General features: G+C 43.7%; 1 protein-coding gene across 4 annotated transcripts; it reads left to right on the forward strand.

The window, feature by feature from the left end:
• Positions 1-4368: 4368 nt before the first annotated feature.
• Positions 4369-17556, forward strand: TRIM40 (tripartite motif containing 40). Of its 4 annotated transcripts, XM_070244361.1 has the most exons (6): positions 4369-4506; positions 5310-5721; positions 14947-15042; positions 15737-15961; positions 16264-16286; positions 16708-16906. In XM_070244361.1, the coding sequence occupies exons 2-6, from the start codon at positions 5377-5379 to the stop codon at positions 16763-16765; spliced, it is 747 nt and encodes a 248-aa protein (XP_070100462.1). In that variant the 5' UTR covers positions 4369-4506; positions 5310-5376; the 3' UTR covers positions 16766-16906. The 4 variants fall into 4 exon arrangements, with proteins under 4 accessions (XP_070100462.1, XP_070100463.1, XP_070100461.1 ...); XM_070244362.1 differs by lacking the exon at positions 16264-16286 and having other exon boundaries at positions 16708-16837; XM_070244360.1 differs by lacking the exon at positions 16708-16906 and having other exon boundaries at positions 16264-16569.
• The last annotated feature ends 1744 nt before the right edge of the window (positions 17557-19300 follow it).

Below are 19300 nucleotides of genomic sequence, written 5' to 3' on the forward strand. Positions count from 1 at the left end.
TGTTGAAACAGGTGTGTCCAAACAAGTACTGACAGCAAGTCAGCCACTCACACACATTCCCCTCGGGTGGATTCTGCCCTTTCTACAGCCTCTACAAGTGAAGCGTCCGTACAGGTCCATCTGGCTTTGCTTCGCAGGAGCAGCTGTTCTGCCGGACCCAGGGATTCTTCACCAACCTGGTCAATGACTAATGGCCTCAATACATTTCACGCTGTTTCCTCCATGCTACTGGTAGATTCCAGGAGCTTCTACCAAGAACATGTTACTTTCACTAGCAGCTCTTAAGGTCTCTGCTGAGTTCTCCGTGTCTCCTGAGTCTCAAATCTTGAGCTCTGCAGCACCACCCAACACACAGCATAGCGTCTTTCCTGTGATTTCTCTAAAATGTCTCTCACCCAAGCTGTTACATACAGTAGATTGACTGACAGTTTCCTGGAGATCCAGGGACGGATGGTGTTGAGTGCTGGAGCGGAGGATGGGTTTCATCAGAGCACACAGCTGCAGAACAGATAACTTAAGGTTCAATATTAGACATTCTGTCCTTGAAAATTCTTTGGCTATTTCTGCCACAGGACATTTTCACTGGCAAACTTTCTTCCTTCGTCCCCTTGCCTTCTCCTGCTCTGCAGGCTCTCTCTCTCTCCTGGGCTATATACCCCTCTTCCTCTTATACATTTATGCCCCCTTCCCAAACTTCCTCCCTCCCACTTCCCACATCTGCAAATTTCAGGTCTAACTTTCCACAGCCAGATATTTCTTGCCCTAAGGAATTACATTGCCTGTTTTTAAGCTACCATTTTTTAATGAAATATCCCAAGGCACTGCTGTCGAGGCAGCCTTCCCAGAGAAGGGAAAAAAAAAAACCAACCGTGCCCTGTCTTGGGAGATAGCGCCACCTACTGCCCACTGAAAACACACAGCTGAAGGACCCTCTCCACTGCCTGTTCCGGGGAGGTGGCCGATCATCCAGGTAAGAAAAATTTTAGAAGGTGCACAGAATTTGAGGTGATGACGAGACATCCAAGGTTTCACAGGAATTTAAACTCAGTAAGGATATCAAGACCAGGAATAAGGATCTGGATGGTATCGGGGCTCAAGGAAGTTACAAGATCTGGGTAAGGTTAACAACTGCCAAGTGGCAGAGTAGAGATCTCAATCTGGCCAGTCCACCTTCAAAGTCCAAATAGCTCCACCTCATTGCTCTAGCAGGGAGTGAGTATGCTTACAGATGGTAGTCAGAGAAGAGAAAGGGAACCCAGGAGGCAGTGAAGAAGAGAATTTCAAGGAAGGGACTACTGATGATCTAGTGTTTCAGAGCTGTCACTGTGGATCTGGGCTGAGGAAGCATAACTAAGATTCGGGTTTAGGATTGAGCTGGAGACTTTTGAAAGAATGGCTTAAGCTACCCACCACTGGGCTCGGCATTGGATGGTATGCAAAGATGGAAAGACATATTCCTATCATACCTCATGGAGCTAAATGTGAGCCAAAGTCAGGGAAGCTGGCAAAAGTTTAATGGCAATAAATTAGGTGGTGATTCAGGAAAGGGAGAGACGCATAGACGTCTGTAAGCCCCTCTGACACCCTGTGCAAGTTAGAATGGGCCCCTCCTCCACTTCAGAGCCAATGCTCCTCCGTGCCAGGGTCCACGGCTTGGTGAGGGGACTGTGGGCTGCATCTCAGACCCTCTACTGGCTGCTCTTGTGCAGTGAACAACCTGCCAAACTGTAAGTGGAGGCCCTGGAAGAATGAAGACTGAGCAGTTAGGATGGTTTCATGCAGGAAACTGGGAGATGAGCTGGGCTTAAACTGATATGAAGAGTTTAGAGCAGCTGCAAGGAAGAGGTAGGAGGGCTTCTCCGCTGGGAAGTGTCAGAGCAGAGACAGAAAAGAAGTGACGAAGGAGAGGGAAAAGATGCAAGTCACCTGACTCCTGGCTCTAGTATTTTAAAGTAGGTGAAATTACGTAAGATCGCTCATTCAAAAAATTATTGAGCACCTTCTATAAGCAAGGAGCTGTGCTGAATAGGCTGTGAGGCCGGAGACTTGTAATAACCCCTAACAATTGTGCACTGGTTTATAGTTTATAAAGCACATCCATTCCCAGCTACAGCATCTGATCCGCTCTCCGGGGAAGGAGGCAGAGGTTGTGGCTGTCCCAGAACATGAAGCCCCAAATCTCAGAATTAGGACCAAAATTCAGATCTTTTGGCTAGCCCAGAATTCATTCTAGCCACTGATTCTTCCTCTTCCTTAGATTTAAGTAATTGTTTAAATAGATGATACATTTACTGGTTCCAAATTTAAAAGTTACAATGTGAACACAGGAGAAGGTCCCCTTCCCACCCGTGTTCTCCAGCCACCCGGACATCTAAAGTCAGTGTCATTTTTTTTTTTTTTTGAGGAAGATTAACCCTGAGCCAACACGTGCTGCCAATCCTCCTCTTTTTGCTGAGGAAGACTGGCCCTCATACTCATCTTCCTCCACTTTATATGTGGGACACCTGCCACAGCATGGCTTGCACCCGGGATCTGAACCGGCGAACCCCGGGCCACCAAAGCGGAACATGCCAACCTAACTGCTGCGCCACCAGGCCGGGCCGGTCAGTGTCATTTTAATTTGCATTTTCTTCACATGCGTGAGATTGAGCATCTTTTCATCTGTTTTAGAAACATTTTGTATTTTTTTTTTCTGTGAAGTGTTTGTTCATTTCCTCTGTCCAGTTTCCTACTTCGTAGTTGATAATTTCTTTTTTATTTGTAGGAGCTCTCTATGCATTAGAGAACTTTGCCCTTTGGTTTTGATGATAGTTGTAAATATTTTCCTTTTACATTTTCATTTGATCATTTGTCTCTTGACATTGCTTTTGTAGTTTTTTTCCATGCAGATCTTTTAAAATGTGGTTGAATTTATCTGTCTTTCTTTTTATGACTTGTACACTTGGATCATACTTAAGCTAGTGTTAACTTAAATACGTGCAGTGGATCCCTGCCTTCAGGTTGCTCAAGAAGCCAGGAGGAAAATCAAGAAAAGTATCTAAATAACTACAGAAGTTACCATATGGTCAGTACTCTAAGGTGGTACAAAGCGCTATTTCTTTACCTGTCTATCCAGAATCCAGCTATCAATCTATCTGTCCTTTCGCCCACCCATTTATTAAGTCTTTACTGAACTCTTTCTAAGAGCTGGGAAAGGTGTGAAGAGGTGATGTTTTGTGGCGATGAAGCACGTGGGCTAGGATGACAGACACCCAAATCTGGATTCTGGCTCAGTTTACCCCTCTGTGGCCTTGCGCAGTCACTTAATCTGTCCACATTTTTGTTTCTCATATTATCTCATGAGATGTGACAGAAATGTAGAATGTGGAGCCGTCAAGGATTAGAGGTCGAAGAACAGACGTGGTGGTGTGTAGCTTAGGGAGAGAGCTGTAAGATGAGCCCCATGCCTGGCTTTGTGATTTCAGGTGGGGAAATCTGAATTCTGACAAGGTCCAGAGAATGGTCACTTAGGGTGGGTGGCAAAAGTAAAGGTCACTGGATTGAGCAAGTCAAGGGGCTGCAGGGCCTCGGTGTGGATGGTCATCTACACAGTCCTTGAAGTCACCGGGGATGATGGCAAAACATGAGCTAGGGAGAAGCCTGCGGGCCTCGTGTGCAAGTCCTAAATAAATTAAAGGGATGGCTCTGCGGAGGGCGGGCAGGAAGGAGTAGCGCGTGGACAAGCAGAGCTCCACAGCAGGTATTTTATCTGGCTCTGGGGAAGTCCTGCACAGGAGGTGATAGTATGGGACGAGGAAGAGGCCCACCCACCCGTGACCCTGAGATTCAAGGGGACTGTGTATCTCCTTTGAGAAGAAAGCCAAGGAACCGTGACTTTGGGAAAGTGACTTTAGCAGCACCTCCACAGCAGACAGTGGCAAAGTGGGGCTGAAGGAGGAGACTATGGAGTGAGATTTTAACAAGAATCTTGAACCTTCTAAAGCCTCAACTGGCAGTCCTTATTGGCGGGACCCTCTGTGGGCCTCTCCAATGTCAGGGCAGAGACTAGCTTGACTGGAGAGAAACTGGAAGACAGCAGGGTGGGCAGTTGATGTTCCAGTGTCATGAGTAGACCCCATGGTTCTGTGAAGCCTGGATCCTGAGGTACCATAAGCTGGGGTTCCGGGAGGTCCTCATTCAGTGAGTTGACTCTCAGTTCGTGTCATTTACATCGAAGGCGCCAAGACCTTCCTCCTCTCCTTGAGCAAATAAAGCCACACCCTGCACCAATCAAAGTCCATCTCACCTTCCAACTGCTCCAGGTCAGTTACTCAGCCATGAGTTGTTTCATTTTCCTGGTAAGTCAGTGTTTCTAGGAGAGGATGGGCCTTTTCACCTCTCCCCAAGTTTTACTGATACGTGAGCATATATAACCGGCACAATTTGAAAAGAACCATTCACTGTTGGCCATCTCTCCAGATCTGGAGCCTGAGAAAATGACCTGAAGTTGTAGCAGGAGAAATTGAGGTAGGCTACTAATAGAGCTTTTTGGGAGGAGGACTAGGCAAGAGGTTTGGGGATGAAGGGGTGAGAGTGAATGCAGTGTTTAAGGGAAGTGATGAAAGGGCAGTACTTCCTTCTTTGGGTCATCTTTGGAGATGGTTTGAAAGGAAAGGTAAAGGTGATTTTGAACATGACCCAGGTCTCTGGTCTGCTCTGTGTCCTGTTCTCTTTCTCTTACCCTTTCACTGTGGAATCCATATAACCCTGGAAAGGATGCTGGTCGAGAGAATGGCCAGCTGACAGAGATGCTGATGCAAATGGTTGGTAGTAGTAGTTGATAGCAGTAGCCAAATGCTTAGAGTGTGACCAGGAGCCTTCTAATATTCCAGTGTGGGAGAGGACACTCCAAACTCCTGCCAAATTCTCCCAGCTGAGGGTAAGTTAGAGGCTTTCGACTTTTAAGTTCATCATGCTCTGACTTCTGGCCATGATGCTCTGGCCTTTTTAACTTTGAACTATAAAAATATTCACAGAAAACTCTGAAGAGGAAAATAGAATTAGTTTTTGAATCACCTGCTTCCTCCAGGTGTCTGAAAAATCAACAGTGATTTCAAGTTTAGTAAGTAAAAGGAAACCAGAGGGTGCATGTCAGCTGATGAGATATTTCTGCAACTCACGGAGAACTGTGGTTTGTGTGTCTGTCTATGGCTCCAGTGATGGAGAGCGGGCAGTTGCCTGAAGTTGTGGGGCTAAGTCATGTCCTCCAGGCTGCTCTAGGGCTGCCACCTTCCAGCTGGGCCATCTTACCTGGATTGTCTATGTGGCAGGCCTTCCAAAGCCCCAGTGGAGAAAGAGGCCCTATGGACAGGAGGCTGGCAGTGTGGGGTGGAGACCATGTTCCCTTTGCAAGAGGACAGCCGGGAAGAAGGCATCTGCCCCATTTGCCAGGAGAACCTGAAGGAGGCAGTGAGCACTGACTGCAAGCACCTCTTCTGTCGAGTGTGCCTGGCCCGGCACGTGGCAAAGGCCCCGGCCTCTGGAGTCCTCTGCTGTCCTCTCTGCCGGAAACCCTGTTCCGAAGAGGTGCTGGGGGCAGGCTATATCTGCCACAGCCACCAGAAGAAGGTGTGCTGGTTCTGTGAGGAAAGCAGACATCTTCTGTGTATGGAATGCCTGGTGTCCCCTGAACACAAATCTCATTGTGAGCTGGCCATTGAAAATGCCATCAGCCACTACAAGGTAAGGCTGGGTCCCCACCTCTGTGACCTTCTCTTACTCCTTCTACCCTTCTGTCCATTATGCCTGGCATCTCACAGAGGCTCAATAGCTAAGACTTTTCTTGTTTCTTCTGCTTCATCCTATTTTGGACACTTGTCTTTGCTTTTCCATATATTTTGCTACTGGTATTAAAGTGTCAACACATTAATATGAGTGTAAGAGGGGATACTGTCACTGTGATGTCAGATTCTCTCTGACACTGTGATGTCAGAGAGAAGCATGAGCTACTCTCACTTTCTCATCTGTAGAATGAAGGAGTTGGACTAGATAATGCAAAACGCTTTCAGTACTAAGACTATTTATTTCCTGAGGTTGATAGTACTAGAAATGGGGTAGAATGCAATCAAGTTTGACATATGCTAATAAAATCCTGCAAATATATCCATTGGAACCTGGAGATTAGTACATGAGTCTCTCTCTCTTTCTCTTCCTTCTTCCTTTGTCTTTTCCTTCCTTCCTTTCTATAGCGATTATCTTCATCCTATTTTATTTAATTTTTTATCATAAAAGTTACATGCTCTTGGAAATAATTTCAGACAACACTTTAAGGTATAAAGTCAGGACTAAAGTCTTTATTCCTGCTTTCCTCCATTCTCAGTCCCTAGAGGTAACCATTGTTAGATTTTTGTGTATCTTCCTTCCAGAAAATTTTGTGTGTGTATCAACGCACTCTTTAAAACACACACACGCACAAAAGGATTCTCTATTTTTTTCTGTAAGTCATTTTTATCATGTAAAAATACATCTTGGACATTTTCCCATTTTCCCATCAGTATGTATAGATCTTATGAATTCTTTTCAACAATCGCATGGTATTCAATTCTATGAATGTCCATAAATTGTCAGACATTGCGTTATTTCCAGATTATTGTTTTGTTTTGAGATCACGTGGAATGTTGCAATGAATACCCTTCAACGTATATTTTGGAGGACTTAGCATACCCAAGATATATTTTGGTGAAAGAGTAAGGTAACTTCCAGCAACAAGCAGCTTTTCCTATCACTGGTTTTTGAATAATCCGTAGTCCCCCCACTGATTTGAATGCCAGCTTCGTAATATGCCATGTACGCACATACATATACTTGTATGTTTTCTTGACTCTCTATTCTGTTCTATTCTTCTGTCTGTTCTTTCCTCTGTATCAAACCATTTTAAACACTCTATCTTTGCAACGTGTTTTAATGCCAGTAGATCTTAGAACCCTCACAATACTCTTATTTTTCAGAATTTTTGTGGATATTCATGTGTTTATTTTACCATTAGCTTTAGCATTATTTTTACCAAGCTTCCCTCCCTCCCACCCCCAATCCAGTCAGTGTTTGACGTATTTTCACCATGGTGTCTTTCTATCAAATAATGAAGGATGAATTTCCAAAGGCTTCTATTCAATACTTGACTTTTTGAGAACTTGTTATGATACAGGATGAGAAAGTGGGGAGTCTAGGTTGGGGGTGACTATGGGAAGGTAGAGAAACAGTTTCGAAAGACAAAGAGGCAGAGCTCTCTGGTTCTAACGTCATTCCCTCTAGGTGCAGTGTACCACGGGGTGGGAGGGGCTCCCACCTGCTGATGAGCCAGGCACGAGATGGAGAAAATCTGCTTTACTCACTTGATGATTTATTCAGGTCTGTGCTCCTGTAGAACGTCATGCTAGGGACTGTGGGAAGTAAGAAGATGATTCATAATCCTTGTCCTCAAGGCTACCTTTAAATTTAGACAGGACATCTAAAATAAATAAATAACAATATTTGTTCACTTAAGAAAGACTTAAATAAGTTCCTGAAGTGTGTTAGGAATTACAATATGTACCAGGAGTACAATGATGAACAAGAGAGATGCCATCTCTACTGGCACGGAGTTTTCAGTTTATAATGGAGAGAGACAAGAAATCAAACAAACTACAAGTTTTTAATGAGCCAGAAAGAAAACAAGCAAGGATCTGAGGTGGAGAGTAATGGGTAACTCATGTTAGTGTGGTCAGTGAGGGCCTCATGGAGGAGGTGACACTGAAACTGAGACCTAGAAAAAGAAAAGCCAACCAATGGGAAGAATGGGAGCAATCAGAGGCCCACGTCTGGAAAAGTCTCATTATATTTGAAGAATTTATAATTAGAGTTTGAATTGACAGCATGTACTGATAGATTAGAAGTGGGGTAAGGGAATGAAGGGAATCAAAGATGACTTCATGAGTTTCTGTCTTGAGAAACTGGATGGATGACGGAAAGATAAGGACTGGGGAGAACAGGTTTGAACAAAACATCGTTTCATTTAGGACAAGTTGAGTCCAAGTTGAGACACATCAAAGTAGGATTTTAGATATGCAGTTGGATATGAACTCTGGATCTCCAAAGGGAGACTTGAATAGTATTCCCAAAATTTAGAATGAGGATCCATCAAAATAAAGATGATATTTAAATCCAAGGGAATTGATGCAATAGCCTCAGGAGAGAGTCCAGAGAGAAAAGAACTTCCAGGGCAAGGTCCTGAGAAAGGCCATCCTTTAGACGTAAGGTAGAGGAGGGCCCAGCAAATGAGACTGAGAATGAGCCACTAGCAAGGCAGGAGAGGAACAAGAGGGGTGGTGTTCCAGATGCTAAAAGAGAAGAATATTTTAAGAAGTGATGGCAGAGTGTGTTGAACGATGGCGAGCAGTCCCATAAGATAGGGGGCGGAGAAGTGAATGCCGGGATGGGAGGAAGTGCACTTCTTCCGTTGTAACAGTAGGAAACAAAAGAAGGTGTCTGCAAGCGTAGGTAGTTTTGTAGTCTGGGACACAGCTTGAGTGTTCTGGTTGATTTCCTCAATAACATGTGAGGAAAGACCATCAGCAACGTAGTAGAGATGGGGATGTGAAAGGTTTGAAAAGAGAGGAGAAGGTGTCATATCGTTTGTGAAAGCGAACCAGTGAGAGAAACTGAGTAGGATTGGCAGGCGGTGTGGAGCACCAATTTAAGTTCTGAAACTAGGGATTTAATGTGTTTCATGAGACTGCTTGAGGACAGCCAAGGAAAGACGATGGTAAGAGTTTATCCAGGCAGGAGTTGCCCGGAAAGTAACAGAAGGAGAGGCAAGGGAGACGAGGGTGTTTCTGAAGGAGTGATGACAATGGTGGACTCTGTGTGTGTTTGTAGATGTTGATAGAGTTTTGAAATAAAGGTTTCTTATGATTTCTCACCATGTTTCTATTTCTTTGAATTACATTTTCTTTTTTTTTTAAGATTGGCACCTGAGCTAACAACTGTTGCCAATCTTCTCTTTTTTTCTTTGTCTCCCCAAATCCCCCCAGTACATAGTTGTATATATTTTTTAGTTGTGGGTCCTTCTAGTTGTGGCATGTGGGACGCTGCCTCAGCGTGGCTTGATGAGCGGTGCCATGTCCGCGCCCTCAGGATCTGAACCAGTGAAACCCTGGGCTGCAGAAGCAGAACGTGCGAACTTAACCACTCGGCTATTGGACCAGCCCCTACATTTTGTAAATGTTATAAACTGTGTCCTGTTTAAAGGAATTATGTAATCCCACACTGCACTACAGAAAGACTGAAAAATTTGCAATGCTACAAAGTCCTTTTTGTACACTTGTTTCCCCAACTGTCCAACCCATGTCAGTGTCAATTACTTTAATGTATTTTGCTGATTTCCTACATATGTAACAGTGACTGAAGTTTTTTGCTTTGCTTGATTATGAATGCTGGTGGTGAGATTTTCTTCTATATGAAGACTCGCTGTCTGCATTTTCCCCTAGAATCAGAGCATACCTTTTACATGACTGCATAAACATAGTTTGTCTTTTGGATAATAAACTATATTCGTTATGTTTCATAACCATTTTTCTTATTCCGTTATTTCTTTTCTTATTTATTGTATTTTGGGGCAAAACTTTTAGAAGTTTGTATGTAAATCAGTTCTATTGTTTAAAAAAATATAATCAGTGTCTTACTTAGAAATTCATCTAAATGATTTGCTTTTCTGTTTCCTTTTTAAATATTAGTTAATTCCTTGCTTGTTTGGAATTTAGTGTACTGTGTTGTATAAAGGAGGACACTATGTTAATTTTTCTTTATGCTGACATCCAGCTGTCCCCAAAACATGTCTGTAAGAGTGAGTCCTTTCCACATCTATGTGTTGTTTCTGGTTTGACATAAATTAAATTTTCATAATAGCAGGGTTTTTTTTCACTCTAGTCCATTGATTATTTTTTCTTTTCTAAAATTGTTATATAGTTTTAATACTTGTTTTGTTTTTTAAAAAATCTATAAGCATCTTTGCCATATAATAATTTTTTGTAACCTGATGTTCTGACTGTCTTTTCAGAGGAATTTTCTTATGCAATGTTTCTAAGTTTTATAAAGCATTCCCTCAGATTTTAATTGGCATTGCATTAAATTGGTTGATTACATTAATGATTATAACTTTTGGGGGCTTACTTAATTTTATCAAGTAATAGTCGAATATATCACTGTGTTTTCATTTATGTTTCTGAAACAGATGCTAAATTGTCTTTACTTAAACCTTGTATTTTATAAGGTTCATTTTTTGGTAATTGGTACTTGTAGATCAAATGAGAGTCTTTGCTGAGCTCATATATCCTTTAAGTTAATTTCCTGACCTTTTCTAGATGCACAATCACATGGACATTGTTAGGTTTAGTCATCAACACCACTTTTCCTCATAAAATATAACGAGTGACATCATTCTCATCCAGATTTTGGGACATTTTTAGTTCGATAAGGAGGATGCTTTTTGAAAGTTGGTAGTTTTTTTGGAAACTGTATCAGAAAAAGGCAGCTTTTTGCCTGTTAACCACTTTTTCTTTCATGAGTTTTGTTAGTAAGCCATTTGAGAAAGAATTTCAGTGTTGCTACGTTCTCATGTTTTATCACTACTTAATGCTCTTTTTGGTCAATTTTTTATACTGGAAACCACATTTTATCTGATATCTGGTAGAATCACAAACTTTTAAACGTATCCATTAAGACAAAACAGGTCTTATACTATTCCCTATATTTCAATTTGGTTTTTTTCCCAGAAGAATATTTTAGGAAGATAAAAGTTTGTAGAATTTTGCTTTTTAGTTCTAACGTGTGCTTTATTCACATGATATGCACCCACTAAATATTATTTTAATGCAAAAATGAACAATTTTTTGAAGAACAGAGGACTTTACCTTACTCGTGTTCGATATTGTAAATGATAGATCGGTATTATCTTTATTTCATGCATTATTCTTTATTGCTGTTATCTTTGCTTTCTTTTTTACTTTATGCATTGTTTGCAGTTGACTTTAAAGTCTTTATTAAATTTTCAACTATGCCAGAAGATAGGACTGTGGCTTTTTGGACTGGATCTTAAGAATGGGCCTGATTTTGACAGGCAGAAATAGATAGCGTTCCTTCCAGAGGGAATTAAAAAGGAAGCGGTGAGGAGGTGTGGCTGCATGGGGTGTGTTCAGGAAACCCCAAGTGACTCTGTTTGGCTGCTGCAGAGAACATGGAGAGAGTAGGGAGAGGTAACGCTGGAGTTGTAAATAGGGTTAGGTCACGGACAGCCTTGGATCCTGCATTAAGGAGTTTGGGTTTATCTTTGGTAATGAGAAGTCATTTTAAGAGAGGAGTAGCATAGGTAAAAGATGAAATAGGTCTGAGATTTCAATCTGGGTGACAGGCAGACTGGTGGGTCCAATGACAGAAGCATGGAGGTCAAGAGTAGTGGATTGCGGAAGAGAGTGGGGAAGGGGATCATAAGCATGATTTCTCCAGATTGGTTTTGAGCTGCCAATAGGGCAGTAGGAGATAATTAGCCCTCAGCTGGAAACGTGGGATTGACTGTTAGGAGAAAGATCTGGTTTGGGAATTGCGATAAGATCTTAAACCGCCAGATGGAAAGTGAAAGATATAGTTTGGAGATAGAAAAGTGTTACGGAAACAACCTCAAGGAGGTCAAGGAAGGACAGGGCTTTGGGGTGGGGAGAGTGAGGTGGGACACGAGGGGAGAATTACATCAGAGAATAGGAAGCCTGAGAACTTCATTCCTGGAGATCAGTGGTGACCGTGGAGAGAGAAGTTTCAAAAGAGTGATGAGAAACAAAACAGTTGGCAGAGAAGCAAAGGGCCCGTGAGGAGGGGAAGACAGTGGGGACTGACTACTCATTCAAGTTCAATTGTGAGGGGCCAGCCCAGTGGCGCAGCAGTCATGTTCAATTGTGAGGACAGAGACAGAGAGTAGATTGTTGAGGTAGCAAGGTGAAGCTTGCTTGTTTGCTTTTTTGAGCTTTATGAGACCTGAACTTTTGTAGTCACACGAACAATTCCCCAGCCCAGCCTCCTCCTTCACCATTGAGACCCATGAGTGAAATCCACGATGCCCATTTATTACCTCCCACACCTCCACTGAGTGTTTTATTCCTTCTCTGAAGGGAAATGACTGCAGGTGACACCCAGTGACATGACAAGTTTTTAATAACTTCCTAGTGACATCATTGTCTCCTCTGCTTACTGAAGCTTTTTGTTTGCATGGATGTCCTTGCCGATCTCTCACCCACAGTCCCTTGACTTTGATTGCACCCGCAGAATCTCAGCGCCAGAACTTTCAAAGTCATCTCCTCCAACCCCAACCTCCACACGTACATCTCCAGTAACGTGGGGCTCTTCCTGAAGCAACACATTTTAAGAGTTTATGAGAGGGGACCAGACAAAAATGACAAAAACAAAACATATTCCTCATAAACAGTCAACAACAACAGCAAAATCTGCTAATTTTTTTTTTCACCTGAGGTGGGAAGGATTCAGTTAATGAAACACACGCTCTTCAGTCAATAGCACATCCTTATCTTTAGCCCACAAATCCCTTTCTTGTTTTACTTGCTCGTTCCAGTTAATCACCATTCCTCTCCATCATGGGCAACCATTTAAAGCATTTACTGTATTTTTATTCATAGACGGTTTGGTAAAAACACATATTTCTGTATTGTGTACTTGTATATTGAATTAACAAAGTTATATTATAGACCTCCTTCTATTTCTTGCTTTTCCACTCCACCGTGTTTTTAAGATCAGTGCATGTTTTGTGTGTCATATAGTCCATTGCTTATGACAACTGCATAGTATTCTGTAGGAGGCGTCTGCCACACTCTACTCATCCATTTCCCCAGGAATGTACTTTACCTGATTCCAACTCTCTGTTACCACAAACAATTCTGTAGTGTTCATGTCCTCTTAGCACATAAGTGAGGAGTTCTCTGGGATATTTACCCAGAAGCAGGACCACTGGCTTACAGAGGAAAGCATGCTTAGGTGGCCCAGACCCTCACCAGAGTGGCTGTGCTAGTGCACGTCTCACCAGCCTGCAGTACGTTCCTTATATCCGCATCCATCCCCCACCCCTGGCATTTTCCAGTTGTCTAATTTTTTTTAATCTGATCGGTGTCAGTCAAATACTATTTCATCGTTGTGCCAATTTCCATCTCTCTAATCACGGGTGAGTTTGGGCATCGATTCACATGCACTTTAGCCCTTTTCCTATTCCCTCTTCTGTGAATTAACTCTTCATATTCTTGGCAAATTTTTCTCTTGGGTTCCTGTCTTCTTATTGATTTGTAGCCTTTCCTTTTTACATTCTACAATTAAGTCTCTTGATTTTACACTTGGCAGATATCATCTCCTAATCTGTCATTTCTCTGTTAATTTCGTCCATGGTGTTGTCACTGAGCAGAAATATTTAATTTTGAGGGAATCAAATTAAATAATTCCTTCATGGTTTGTACTTCTGGGGGGTTATACTAAGACATCTTTCCCTGCCCATAGGTCACAAATTTATTCTCTAACATGATTTTCCTTTAACTTTATAGTTTTACCTCTCACACTTAGGTCTTTAATCTACCTGAAGTCTATCTCCACATATGGTTTGAGGTAGGGATCCACCTTTATTTTTCTCTATTCTTGCAGGCCAGTTTTCTCAACATGGTCTCTATAGATTCTGTCCCTTCTCTCACTGATTTATGTACCACTTTTTCTTTTTTAAATTCCTTTATAAACATGGGCCTGTCCCTGAGCTCTCTCTTCTGTCATTTTTGATTTGTTCTTGCACCAGTACCATACCATTTTATTGCTATGGCTTTGTATGACCTTTTATGTGGTAGGGCAAATACATTTTATAACTAATCTAACAAGAGATTGCAAGAATATTTCCAGAATCTTTTGTTGACACCTGCCCTCTGGCCCTCACCTTTCTTCCACTTTGATTCATTAAAGGCCTATGTTGTTATCAGTACTGGCTTTGTTTATTTTTGCTTCCCTCATGGTTTATCAAAAACCCAAAAGCAAATTTTTTTGAAACTGAAATCATTCATTACATCCTTAGCTTCAGGACCCACCTGGACACTGATTTATGATTTAGAGAGAGGGCACATGCTTCCCTGGGCTGTGGGTTTGCATCCAATAGAGGGCTCTTGTCCATCCCAGCCAGGCCAGGGAGTGGTACCAGAGGCTTTGCATCTCCCCTAAGTCAGTCTCTCTAGACTTGCTTCACTTGTGGATGTGAAGTAGTAAGAATTGCCAGTGATCAGCATACAACTTTTAGATGTTGGGAAAAAACACCCTGAAGTCAAGTAGAAAAGCTTCTGTTACTATGTTATTTTTGTGTAGTTAAGGCTTTTAAAAAAATTGCCCACACAACTAGAAGGATGTGCAACTAAGATATACAACTGTGTACAGGGGGGGTTTGGGGAGATAAAGCAGAAAAAAAAAAAGATTGGTAACAGTTGTTAGCCCAGGTGCCAATCTTTGGGGAAAAAAAAAATTGCCCATTACTTCTTCCCCATCATTATCCATTAAATAAACTCATGTTCCTTATCCCAAGCAGGATGCTTTGAGGACTGCCTTTTTTTGGAGGAAGATTAGCCCTGAGCTAACATCTGTGCCCACCCTCCTCCACTTTATATATGGGACGCCTGCCACAATATGGCTTGATAAACGGTGTGCAGGTCCACACCCAAGATCCTAACTGATGAACCAGGGCAACAGAAGCGGAGCACGTGAACTTAACCGCTATGCCACTGGGCCAGCCCAAGGACTGCCTATTTTTAAACAGAATTTTACTTTAGCCTCATCCTGGGTTCAGGACCTGCACCGTGTTTGATTAAGCACCACCTTCACCCATAGTGTGACAAGCAAGTGTGTCCGTCTCTCTAGGAACGACTCAACCGCAGAAGCAGGAAGCTCAGAAAAGACACTGAGGAACTTCAGCGGCTCAGGGCTCAGGAGGAGGAGAAATTGCAGGCTGTGCAGGTGAGATGTGCGGAGTCTTGGGAAGGACACCTCAGAGTGTCCTCAGCGCCCTTGCTCCCTGTCCTGGCCATGTTGCTGTCTGGAGCAGACTAATGTAGGAGGAGGTCCTGCAGGCTGGCAACCTGGGGGCTGGGCTCGGCCTCATGGTTTGCTGGCTGAGTGACCTGGGGCAAGTCAAGCCCTCTGATCTTCATGTGGTTTATATGTTAAATGAAAGCCAATCCTGTTCCACCTGGCTCACGGTGAGGATCAAAGGAGACAAGCGGCTCATCAATTGAAAATGACCACACAAACTGTAGGTCTCTATCTCTGTCTCTGATGGTCTACCTTTCTGTCCCTCTTGCCCACTTAGGTGGGGGTCTCTTCTCACCTTATAACCTGAAGGGTGTTAAAAGCAGGCAGTGGAAAGATATTGCTGAGCAGTGTGTGTGTGTGTGTGTGTGTGTGTGTGTGTGTGTGTGCCCACTGTGTGTGATATGGCATCCGTGGATGTTCACAAGAGTGTGAGGTGGGAGGGAAGGTGTACCCACATTTATGAGGAACACAGCTGCCTCTGCAATGCCTGTGACCCACAGAGGCAATGCCACAAGAGGAAGAGGACTGAGGAATTAACATTCTCACTCAGAGTATTCAGAGACTGTGAAGGACCAGGGAGACATTTGACACTGAATCTTAGGGAGTCCCTTTTCTGTAGTTTCAGGTAGACTGTGGGATCGACAGGCTGGAGGCTGAGCTGGAGAGCCAGCACCAAACCAGGAGACAACTGGAGACCCTCCCTCAGCAGTGGCCAGACCAACTGGAGGACATGCCAGCAGAGGTGTCCAAAATTTTTGACATCTCCAGGGCAATAACTCAGCTCAACAACGTGGTCACTGATCTGGAGAGGACAGCTAAGGAACTGGACGCCAACACGCTGAAGGTACATACCTTGAGACACCTCCCAAAGATGGGGATTTTCCCCAGTTAGTAGGCAGGGCAGCTTACCTGTGGCACCCTTCTGGGAGGTCTAAGAAGGAGAGGCTTCCCTGTAACATGTGGTGGTGGCTTGTCCAAGGCCTCACAATGCTGCTACAGCAAGGTGGGGTGAGGGGGGCGCTATCCTCTCCAGTTCTCAAGGTCACCCCCCAGAGTGGCATCCAATAGCAGGTCAGGGAGGGAATTTGGAGGTGACAGGAACCTGCGAACCAATTATGATTCTCTCTCTCATTCTCTTTCTTCTAGAATGCCAGTGACTTATTGGCCAGGTATGAGCCGTCTCATCTTTCTTCCCATATGTGTTTACACATGCAAACCCACACAAGCATAGACATGCTCATGGGCTTTATGAAAGTCAAAGAGATCTACTTCTCTGTTAACTTTTGTATCTTCATGCTACATGGCCAGTAGAAGATTCAACGGAATACACTGAAGGATTTCTTTATTTCTAGGAGTGCTCCACAGAAATAAGAGGCTATTTATCCTGAGTTAGAGAAAAGAATCAACGAATCACTTCTTCTGTCATCCTCAGCAGCTCTGACCTGTTCATCCCTGGACGACCTCATCTCAGACTCACCTCAGCCTCCTTGATCTCCTTTCTCCAACCTGTCTGGCTTTCCATTAGGTCTACCCCATGTACCTTCAGACTTGCCATCTCCTGAACATGACCCCCTTTTCTCACCCCCACAGCCGTGACCTGATGCCTGACCCTCTGACACTTGGACAATGCTCACATCCTCCTTCCTGAACCAAGTTTGTGCTGGTGGTTCCCACTGCAGAGGTCAGGATCCAAGATCTCCATTTTGCCTGTGAAACGATAATAATGCTCATCTCTTACAATCTCATATTAAAATAGGAGTACCCAGGCACCTGGATGGCATGAGCCCAATAGTGGTGATACCACCTCTGTGCATGGAGCTGGCAGGTCTGTTGGATGGAATATTCCTTCTGAGCTCCTGTAGCGCCTATTGTCTGTACCACTCACCTGGCACTTATTCATTATTTTTGTGGTGGACAGACTCTAGGGTGGTCCCCCATGAGCCTCCTCTCTTGCTGTTCATGCCCTTGTGTGATCCTCTCCCCTTGAGCATGAGCAGGATCTGTGACTTTCTTCTAATCAATGGAATATGGCAAAGGGGATAGGATGTGACTTCAGTGACTGTGTTACGTTGTATGGACTCCCCCTTGCTAACAGACTCACTCTTGAGACTCTCATTGCTGGATTGATGAAGTGGCCCCACGGCCAGCAGGCAGCCTCTAGGAGCTGACAGCAGCCTCCAGCCTTTAGCCAATAAGAAGTAGAGGCCATTGGTCTTGCAGCTGCAAGAAAAGGAATTCTGCTCATAGCCTGCATGAACTTGGAAGTGGATTATTTTCCCCAGCTGAGCCTCCAGATGAGAACCCAGCCCAGCTGACATCTTGATTGCAGTCTTGTAAGACCCTATGCAGAGGACCCAAATTTCTGACCCACAGAAACTGTGAGGTAATAAATGTCAAAGTAACTGTGATATAATAAATGTGTGTTGTTTTAAGACTAAATTTGTGGGGTTTTTTATGGAGCAATGGATAACATACATTTGTGTATTAATTATTTGTACATCACTTCTTTGGTTGAGTAAGGACAGTATTCTGTCTTTGTGTCTCCAGCGTCTAGGACAGTGCCCGGCTCATAGTTGGTGCCCAGTGAAATGTGTCAAGTGGATGTATGAATGAATTAATAGAAAATATAAGGACCTTCTTGATGTCCCATGTTCAACAAAGGCAGCCTTTAACTAGTATTTATTGAGTCTTTGCTGAAATAGTCAGTACTATACTAGGCACTGAGGGATATAAAGAATAAAACATGGCCACAGGAGGTGCTGCCTTATGGTGCAAAGAGTGGGAACTCACATGTGTGTCAGACTTGAGTTCAAGTCCCAGTCCTGACACCTAATACCTCTGTAACCCTGGGCAACTTCATCTCTCTGAGCCTCAGTACTACTCCCTGTAAAATGAGGATAATGGTACCTGCGGCCTGGGACTGTCGTAAGAATTAAATTTTGTTATGTATGCTAGGTGCCTGCTGTAGTGCCTAACATGTTGTAAACATTCAAATGTGGTAATTCTGTCTTATTCTACTTCTGCGCTCAGAAGTTTATAATCTAGCTGTGGAACCAGTACAAGCATATAAGGAATAACAAGAGAGTATGTGACACGTTAAATTAAGTGTCACAGTTGCTAAGTGCTGTGGGGGTCCAGAGGAGAGAGTGAGGCTTGGAATGTTGGGGTCGGCTTCCTGAGGGAGGTGGGGATTGAACAGCGGGAGAGAAAGGTGACAGCATTCAGATCAGGATAGCTCCACAAATGAAAATATGGAGGTAGAAAAAAGCCACAGCACATATGTAGGAGTCCGAGGAAACTGACCTGGTTAATCTGGACTATTCAGGAATGGGGAAGACCAGAAATCAAGCAGAGGGTTAGTTTAGTGACACAAAGATGTAGGCACCCATCAAAGATTTTTGAGTCAGGTGTGAACGGAACAAGTGGTGTTTAAGGAAAACCACTCTGGACTCTTGGTGCCAGATAGATTGGGGGCAGGAAGTTGGGGGTTTAAGGGGAGGCAGAAGGGGAAAAAGCCTAGCGTAGATGTTCAAATAAAGGAGGGTATAGTTACTAGGCAGGAAGCTGTAGGTCTCAGAGAAACAGGAGACACCAAATCTAAGAACAAGACATTAGCCAAGAAAAGAGCACTCCTGGAGGTGACAGCTAACCATACTTGCATCCTAGTTGAGTTATTGTCACAGAGAATTCGGCCAGAACTATCCTACCCAGGAGTGGGAGGAGACTGAGGAGCTCCAAGGGCCTCCCTCCACTGGAGAGTCAGTTAGCCTGCAGGTGCCTGCCAGCCCCTCTCCCCTCTTCTGATATGACTACAGATGGTTGGACTGGGGTGGGCATCTGACCAGCAGATGGTTGGTCAATCAAGCCTATGAGGTAGCCTAATGAGAAAGATTTTACCAAAGTGGGACAATGATAACCAACTGAACATCAAGTTCTCTTGGAAATTCAAAATGGGTCTGTGATGAACACCTCATTAGTTGGTGGAAAGAGCAGCAGCAGAGGGAATCAAAGCCACATGTGTGGCCGTGTACTGGAGCGAGTGTCCATGACCTGTGCTGCTCAGTAGCCACAGGATAATCCAGTCTCTAAGCTTCCTTGGACTTCAAGTGGCCTTCCTATCAGTTCTTACACATACAGAGGCAGTATTACATAACGGACATGAGCACAGACTTGGGAGCTAAAC

Source organism: Equus caballus, chromosome 20 (assembly GCF_041296265.1).
Source record: "Equus caballus isolate H_3958 breed thoroughbred chromosome 20, TB-T2T, whole genome shotgun sequence".
NCBI classification, from domain to species: domain Eukaryota; kingdom Metazoa; phylum Chordata; class Mammalia; order Perissodactyla; family Equidae; genus Equus; species Equus caballus.

Excerpts from the sequence above, each read along its gene's own strand:
- TRIM40 (XM_070244360.1), top strand. The coding sequence starts at position 5,377 with ATGTTCCCTTTGCAAGAGGACAGCCGGGAAGAAGGCATCTGCCCCATT. Across the intron at positions 5,722-14,946 it reads ATGCCATCAGCCACTACAAG|GAACGACTCAACCGCAGAAG; the intron begins GTAAGGCTGGGT and ends CCGTCTCTCTAG. Across the intron at positions 15,043-15,736 it reads AGAAATTGCAGGCTGTGCAG|TTTCAGGTAGACTGTGGGAT; the intron begins GTGAGATGTGCG and ends CCTTTTCTGTAG.